Source organism: Planococcus citri, chromosome 3 (assembly GCF_950023065.1).
Source record: "Planococcus citri chromosome 3, ihPlaCitr1.1, whole genome shotgun sequence".
In the NCBI taxonomy this organism is placed as follows: Eukaryota; Metazoa; Arthropoda; class Insecta; order Hemiptera; family Pseudococcidae; genus Planococcus; species Planococcus citri.
Window position 1 is genome coordinate 66,736,622 of NC_088679.1, and position 9,072 is coordinate 66,745,693.

Below are 9,072 nucleotides of genomic sequence, written 5' to 3' on the forward strand. Positions count from 1 at the left end.
ATCATACCCTTCCCTAAATTTTCTTTTTCTAAAAAAATGAAATTAAACTCGAAACACTTTCATTCAATAATGTTCAACACCATAAACAACCTCAACTCGTGGCAACACTGCGTATAAAGTTTATTATTGTTGAAAATGTTGAAAAAAAAAGAATAAATTATCGAAAATTTTTTACATCGGTAAATATTTTCCACTCACCTAAAATATTAAATTCCTCGTCGTTGGAAATTTCTCATCACCGGTCCATCTATCTCAAATTCGTTACTAGAAACTCTCCATCGATCTGCAAAAACAATGGAAGACAAAGAAGCCGCCGCCGCTACCGAAGTACAGTCCGAATATAATCCAGGTACGATTCTGAAAAATGCAAATTTCGACATAATTATTAATTAGATTACTAATACATTCCTATACTCTGGTTTCTATTCTCGTAGATATAAATCAAGACGAGTTGATTATGCAAAGGCATCGTGAAATCGAGAAAGAAGTAAGTACCAGTAACCGTTAGTAAAGTTGCCGGGTGCCATATTGAACCTAATTAACGATTAAAAACTTATCGCAGATATGGGAATCGACTAGTTTGGTCGGCGAAAAAGAAGATCTCAGTTCTTTAGAAGCGGAATACTTGACCGATGAGGTGTATCAAGCTAAAGTCAAAGATTTACTTCGTAAATATCAGTATATCCGAAGAACCAGACCGGATGGTAATTGTTTCTATCGTGCGTTCGCTTACGCTTATTTCGAAAGATTATTAAATCATCAGAAAGAATACGAAAGGTATGAAATCGATCGTTTTGTTCAATTCGACGAGTATTGAAACTATACCGATTGTTTTTTCTGCATGTTTCAGTTTCAAAGAGATAATTGTTCAGAGTAAATTATCGTTAATGTCATCGGGATTTTCTACAGTAACGCTGGATGATTTTCACGACACTGTTTGTATACTTTTCATCATTACTAATGAAATACTCGAACGAATTCTAATCGCTTATTCTTTCTACAGTTTATGGAAGTGGTGAACGTATTGAGTAAAGGTGCCAGCGCCCAAGAACAGTTATTCAAACTATTCAACGAGCAAGGTTATTCCGATTACGTCGTAGTATATTTAAGATTGATAACTTCGTTTCAATTACAACGAGATGCTGATTTTTATCAAAATTTCATCGAAGGTGATCGCACCATCGCCGAATTCTGTCGCCAGGTATCACCTACTTTGCTTTCATTTTCACTCCTCTAACCATTCGTAGATCTTTTACACTCAACTCTGGTGTTTATTTTTCTCGCACAGGAAGTAGAACCAATGTATAAAGAAAGTGATCACATACACATTATCGCCTTGAGTTCAGCCCTCGACGTCGGTATCCGTGTTCGGTACATGGACCGAGGTCAATCGACCGAAGCCATCGCTCACGATTTTCCCGAAGGATCTCATGCTCGCGTACATCTGCTGTACAGACCTGGTCATTACGATATACTATATCCGGTCGAAAGCGATTAATTTACCATCTAGTTTCGTTTCCCAAACTGGAGAGAAAAGTTTCGCCTTAGAATATTCGATTATTTATACGTTTCGATCGTCTCGATATCATTTTATATTACTAGAGTACGTACTCCTCCTGTTAACTTCAAGGTTGTTTGTGTGATAACTAAAAATGCAAGATAAGCTTTACGTACGAGTAATTGTCCGGTGAATGTTTTCAATTACATGTACTAGAATAATCGTAAGTGTGTGAGCAATCTGTTTTCGTAGTTAATGTTTTAACGAGTTATATATTTTTTGTAATAGAAATTTCTATTCATAGTGCAATATTAAATATCGAGAAGACCGTTTCCTCCCAACAACAATGGGAACTTGGGAGCTAAAAATTGTTAAAGCAGCGTAAAAACTCTAGTCTGGTTTACGATGAGTTTCATCCTGCAGTATTAATGCATATTATTATGTTCGACTCGTGTTTATTAATCGGTTTCGAGGAGTCAAATTTTTCAATAATTTTATCACGTGTTAAATGTATGGATAGTTCGTTTCTAATTTACTATTACTATTACCCTTATTATTTTTTATATTATGTATATTAATTCATTTATCATCTGCGATGAACCGTGAATAATTAATAAATTTTATTTAGGTAACCATATTCGTGCATTTTTCAAACCGGTTTCATAATTTTACCCCCCCCCCCCACTGAATGATGTACTATCAATTAATCATACAGAAAATAGGCCTATCTTCGAATAAGTTCAGTTCAATCGCTCGAAAAATATTTTCTCAAAATTTTACAGCAATCTGTGGTCTGTGGCAAAAAATTACTCGTTTAAATTTCCAACTCGAAATAATTTTTTTACCAACATTCAACGTAAAAAATCTATTGCATAAAGTAAACCCCAATAATAAATACTTCTCAGCTGCTCCACCCCTTTGGCGTACATGGTATTTCGCAACACTATAACTCTTTCTATTCCCAACCCCCCTCCCCTTCCTACCTTACCACCTCGTCACCGAAAAAAAAAACACACTTAACGTTGAAAATTTTCCAAACCAATGCAACTGCAACAAACATCGACATGATGCCACACGATATGCAGCTGTGAGATGAATCACAGCCACAGCCCCCTCCCCCCTCCTCCACTCCGCCAGAGACGTACGAAAGATGATGATGAAAAAAAAGGGTTAATCGGTATTAAAAAAATGATATTAGGGTGCGTGCCAAAAAAGTGTTATACAATAAAGGGTTGATGTAAATGGCGTATTCTTCTTTGTGATTTCTATTGTGATCGGTATTCTGAAAAAAAAAGGGTTGTGTTTTGAATAACACTAAAAAGGGTTAAAATGCGTACGCTATTTTTTATCATACGTAGGCGCATGCGTACCGCAGACCGAAAGAGCTAAAAAAATAATTTACAATTTAGTATGTAAAAGGTTGGCCTAGGTTGCAAAGAGGTGCAATATTATAATGGCGAATTTCACTAGGAATATTTTTCATGTTGGTGAATTTTTTGGTGATTTTTTTTCAGCTGTGGTGGAAGTGATGATCAAATTTTTTTGTGTAAAATTTTGTTATAAAGTGATTAATTGCTGAGTCAGGTATGTTGATTTATTATTTAATATTTTTTTTATCTATTTAATGCTAATGTTTAGAAATTTTGAGTCAATTTTTGGTATATTTTGGAGAGAAACTTCAAAAAAAAAAAAAGGGGGAAATCTGGGAAAATTCTGTGTGTAGATTATTAATTTATGGAATTTTAATGATATTTACGTATAATATAATTTTTATTTAATTTTTTTTAAATAAATGATCTGTAAAATTACAACAAATATTTAAATTCAGTATTAAAACAGAAGAAAAATGGATTTTAAACAATATATTTTTAAACAACCGAGTAAAAAAAAATGTATCTTATGGGCAAAAAAAATATAAAAAATATAAATGAGAAACAAAATGAAATAAATCATTGAATACTTTTCCTTACTTTTCTAAAATTTAGAACAAAACATTCTTTTCTTTTCACTTCTTTTTTTTTTTTCGAAAAAAATTGCATCTGATAGACAAAATAAAAAACGAAATGAAATAATAAGTACATCAAATAATTTTTCCAACTTTCCCAAAATTTAGAACTGAATATTTTTGTTTTTGAAAATATGATGCCTTTGAAATTTTTTTTTGATTTGTATGAATTGTAATACTTGTGCAAAAAAACACTGAACTTTGCTATTTTCTTTGTCTTTAGCACGTTCCTTTGGATTTTATTCCATAGAAATTATGTACGTTTTTTTTTTTTTTTCAATCTGCAGCTTCATCTGTTTTTATTCATCTTGAGTTTTCATTTGAAAAATGAAACAAGGCATTCATTAGGGAAAAGCTCAAATTATTTTTAAAAAAGAATGATCGAAATGGAGAAAAATCACACTTTATTTAGCACTAAAATCATTTTACAAGACGTACGAATATTGTACTTTTTATTTTTTGGGATGAATGACAGATAATGAGACCAAAGAATTTGAAAAGTACTAAATACACTTTTTCTAAAAATACTTATTCGTTTAGAAGTTGGAAAAATTTTACAAATGGAGTATTTTTTCTTTTTCTTTTTAAACTAGATGAAATTGTGACTCAAATCGTAGTAATGAGCTTTGTACTGAAATATTACAGACTAAATCATTATTACATTTTTCATTACTTATTCGAGAATTGCCTTCAAAAAGTATCATTTATTTATCTACAATTTAATAAAAATGTATTTTATTCGAAATTAAACACTTGACAATTGCTGAGTGGATTCTTCTTTTTTTTTTTTTTTTTTTTTAAATCGAACATTAGAAATGCAGCTTTATTTTAAATCTGAAATGTGAATGTGAATGCGATTTTTAGAAAAAATAAATACTAAAGAATTTTTGAGAAATTGATTTCATATATTTTTTTTTGAATCTCTACACTAAAACAAAAAAAAAAAAAACAGAAAAACTGATTCATCTTGCAGTTGTTTTTAAAAACTGATTTGGAAAAAAATTGGATTCGGTTTTCTGATAATTTTTTACCCAATTCAGTATATTAAGTTAAAGTATATTACGAGTAGTTCTTATCTTCATCTTCGATCTATTCTCGGCATCGTATTTACTTATCTAAGTACTCGTTTTTTTTCAAGTAACTAACTTCTTTTGATGAAAAAAAAACAACCAAAATGACTCAAAAAGGTGGCCAATTTTCTCAAAATTTCAGACACCACAGAAGAAAAAAAAGAATCATATCGAACAAAATTATTTGCACAAAAATATTAAATGTAATAAATACTTCAAAAAACATGAAAAAACTGTTTTTCACAATAAGTCTTGAATTTTAGGTATTTTGATGGTTATTTACTTTCTGTTTCTCACCATAAGTCTTGAATTGTATTTTGATAGTTACTAATTTATTATTTTGTTCAATTTCTTGGTTTTTGAAACTGATTTTATCGAAAAAGTGCGACCAAAGGAACTTTTTTAAAAAAATGCATCAACTATGCATATATTTCCAAAAATAACCAAGTATGGCTAATTTTCGTATTTTTAAAACTTGAGCATTCAGAAAGTATAACGTTCAAATCGAATTCGTAAGAATTGACTACATTTAGAAATTTGCTGTTAAAATTACTTACATTTCAGAAAAATGTTAAAAGAATTATACAGTATTTTTATTCATTCTTTTCATTTTTTTTTTAATTTCAAAAAAATAAAAATATGCCAAAGTTTAATATTCTGTACCACGTCAATGTCATAATAGGAAATTTACATAGATCCCTATGAAGTGCATGCGCATGCTCGAAGTCAAACTTTAGCAAAAGAAAAAAACTATAGCTCATGGAGAAGACTTTTCAGATTCTAGGAACTTCGACATTAAAAAAATTAAAAAATTAAAAATAATAAAATACCACAAGAATACTTATACTGAAAATTCTTTCTATATGAGAACCATATTCTATAGAAGTTCGTGTAACTTCATGTTAGATGGCGTAGGCGGTTTAGACTTTTGGGTTCTCTTAACACTGGATATTTTTTAGAAGTCGCATTATTCATTTGCTCGTCTTTAATAGTACGTCGAATATAATGCACAAAAAGAACTTGAAGGGGGAAGATCAAAAGATGCCTTTTTCAATTAACAATGTTTCTTCTAAAATCTTTCATTATCATTTATTTGTCAGTTCAAAATGTTCAAATGAGAAATTGATTACTCCGCAAGTTAAATGTACATACTTACACATTGTGTACCTATATTGATGATGAATTTTTCAAAAATGCAAGAAACTGATTTTTCACCATTTTTCCCGCCTTAAATCGTCACTTTTGATCGAAGTTATTTTTCTCGCAATGTCATATCACGATCACGAAAGACATTCAACTACACTATCAACTTGAATTCTTACTTGCAGATTCGTCAAATTTTCTATTTCATAATTTAATTACCTACCTACTTTGAAAAATCAACAAAAACTAGTTTTTGGATTATTCTGGAGCCTCGAGCGATTTTTTAATTTTCTTCAGAAAAGAGGAGTCCTGATAAGGCCATTTTTTGGCCCCCTGACAGTTACGCGACTAGACCACGCTTAAAATGTTGTAATACATATCCGAAATACGAATCGGTGGTTGGTTAACCCAAAATGACCATTTTTTGGGCTCCAGGGGTTCCCAAAGTTGTGATTACAAAAATAATTTTAGGAACCACTGAGTATTATTTAAACTTTTTTAGGGTAAAATATCTGTTTGAACTCGACAAACGTGATGCGAAGTGATTTTCCTATTTTCGACCCTCGGGGGCAGAAATTGGGGGGTTTTGATTTTTGGAAAATTTTGGAACCATCATTTTTGAACCTACCCCTTTGAGCCCGGCTAAAAAGATTTTTACAGTTTATTAGTATCTGAAAGACCTTCAAACTGTGTACCAAATTTTGAGCTCAATAAAATTTTCCGCCATTACTCGAAAATCCAGTTTTCCATTTTTTCGCAATTTTGAAATTTTGGGAACCCCTGGAAAACTAGAAACCTACGATTTGCGCCAAACGTAACGTTTTGAGGTATATATTCAATTATCTTGATGAAAAAGTTTAATTGAGCTCCCTGTATATTCGTAATTTTGAACCCTTTTTTTAGACCCCCTCACTTTAGGCACCCTTAAAAAAGGTGTTTAAGTACATTTTTTCAAATAAATTGAAGAATTTACATTTGAACCGCACTGGCTAGTGCTCGATGATTTTTCATTTGATTTTTCCTGTAACTTCCAAAATTAAGCTTTTTATGAGTCAAATTCTGATATTTTACTCTTAGAAAAAACGCCAAAATCACGTTTTTACGATTTCAACGAAGTAAAATCTCAGAATTTGGCCCAAAAAAGCTTAATTTTGAAAGTTACAGGAAAAATCAAATGAAAAATCATCGAGGATTTACAGATATTTTACCCTAAAAAAGTTTTTGAAAATAATACTCACTTACTCAGTGGTTCCTAAAATTATTTTTGTAATCACAACTTTGGGAACCCCTGGAGCCCAAAAAAATGGTCATTTTGGGTTAACCAACCACCGATCCGTATTTCGGATATTTATTACAACATTTCAAGAGTGGTCTAGTCGATAACTGTCAGGGGGCTAAAAAAATGGCCTTATCGGGACTCCTCCTTTCAAATCGCTCCGAAGAGGCTAAAAATGTAGGTACATACTTCAGAAGGTATAATATATAACTTTGATTACCGAACTATCCTGGGTAACCTCCAATCTCCTCATTTAAAACCCAAGACGAGTTAGGGGTTCTGCACTGATAGCCAGAGGTGGATTTTGAATACTTTGGTGTGGATGAAGGCCCCGCTGGCCTTTCCATTATAGTCTGGGTTGCTCTTCTCGTAGAGGGTCTCACTCGTCCCCTTTTTCCTTCGTTCCCATCTAAATAAACCTTGGCCTCACTTTCAATTTGGTCCTTCACCTTAAACCTGAGCTAGTTTAAGTTGTGAGTTTAAATTTAAATGTTCCCTGTATTGTATAAGTACCCTTACACTTTAACCATCTTTTTCAAAAAAATATTCTTCTTGTTGTAAAAAAAAATTGTTTTAAATTTAAAGTTTATCTTTAGCCCCTCCAGAGCAACTTGAAATTTCTGTAAATTTTTGGGAAACAGCAAAATTTATTTTTTTGAAATTTTTGTCAAAATTCAAAAAAGTGAGACTTTTTTTCAATTTGGTTTTGTAGGTAAAAAAATCACTTTTTTTAGAAAATGTTATACCTGAAGCAAAATTTGACAATTTTAGCAAAAAGACGAAGCTTTTTAGCAATTTTTGAAAAAAGTGATACATTTGGAAATTTTGGCAAACAAACGACAATTTTTAACAATTTTTGGCTATAGAAACATCTTTTTTTTATGGCAATTATGACAAAAGCTGAGGCTTCTTAAAATTTTAGGCAGAAAGCTAGACTTTGATGCTTTCTAGGGCAGCAAGTTCCAAACTTGAACTTTAGAAAAATTTCATTTTTTGGGCCTAAAAAACAAAGCAGCACATTCGGTGGCAACTAAACATTATCTGTGACAGCTTCTACTACCAACTTACCTTACTATGGAGCAATTCTTTGAAATCCATCGTATATTTGTGCAAACCAAAACACACTCTTCTCATTCTCCCCTTCCCCAAATTGATTATTCGAGATAAATAATGAATTTAGACTGGAATCTGGTACAAATTTTGAAAAAAAGTTTCCTAAAATGGTGAAAGGAAGCACGAGTACACTTATTCTCAGTTTGAAGGGACGACTAGAACTTTTTAAAGGACTTCTTGAAGAGATTTTTACAAAACTAAAAATTCAGATGTTCACTGAAGGTTCTAAGGTGACTCAAACCTATATCCTTTTTCGAATTCAAATGTCGAAGAAAGCACGTACAAATCATTTTATTAATTTTTAAACATTTTGTGATTGCTCAACTTTTTCATCGGTGAAAAGATTGCGAGGCGTTTCAAAAACATGAAAAAAATTTTGGAATTACTCGTAGTCCAGTCATTTTAGCAGAATTTCTAGTCGAACCCCAAAAAAATTTGGGGAGGGAGCTGAATTTCATATTATTTGTTCAGATTGGTCTCTAAAACAACCCATCGAAAGTTGCACCCCCCCAACTTGCCGACTACCCCCCGCAAGAGGTCATTATAACCTTTGCCGATACAGGTTTTTTGGCTGTATCACCAAAATGAAGGGTCCGAGAGGAAAAATGTTCGAACAAAAATTGTTCTACGCTAAATTTCCTATCAGCATGACCAGTTCAGCTTTTTCCAAAATGGCGATTTCACCGTTACCGAGGAGGGGGTAAAGTTGTCGATTTTATGAAAATTTAAAAAAAAAAAGAAAATCGTTAATTTAAAACGTGAACTCGATTCACGTTAGGCTCAAAAATATTTTGACCAAAGTTGCACACCGCAACTTGTCTGTTACCCCCACAGATGAAGGTCATTGACCTTTGTCAATCTACGTTTTTCGGCTATATCGTCGAAATGAATTCAATTTTTGGTGAATTTTTAAAAATCATATTCAGGCCAAAAATGAGAAAAAAAATCAAAATTTTACCAAATTGAG

At 31.9% G+C, this 9,072-nt stretch overlaps 1 protein-coding gene across 1 annotated transcript; it reads left to right on the forward strand.

Moving 5' to 3' along the window:
- Positions 1-117: 117 nt before the first annotated feature.
- LOC135838388 (ubiquitin thioesterase otubain-like) lies at positions 118-2,135 on the forward strand. The gene is made up of 6 exons (XM_065353998.1): positions 118-349; positions 435-487; positions 563-777; positions 851-935; positions 1,004-1,201; positions 1,289-2,135. The coding sequence occupies exons 1-6, from the start codon at positions 295-297 to the stop codon at positions 1,496-1,498; spliced, it is 816 nt and encodes a 271-aa protein (XP_065210070.1). The 5' UTR covers positions 118-294; the 3' UTR covers positions 1,499-2,135.
- The last annotated feature ends 6,937 nt before the right edge of the window (positions 2,136-9,072 follow it).

Coding starts and splice junctions, on each gene's coding strand:
- LOC135838388 (XM_065353998.1), top strand. CDS start 295: ATGGAAGACAAAGAAGCCGCCGCCGCTACCGAAGTACAGTCCGAATAT. Junction 350..434: donor ACAGTCCGAATATAATCCAG/GTACGATTCTGA, acceptor CTATTCTCGTAG/ATATAAATCAAGACGAGTTG. Junction 936..1,003: donor TGGATGATTTTCACGACACT/GTTTGTATACTT, acceptor TTCTTTCTACAG/TTTATGGAAGTGGTGAACGT.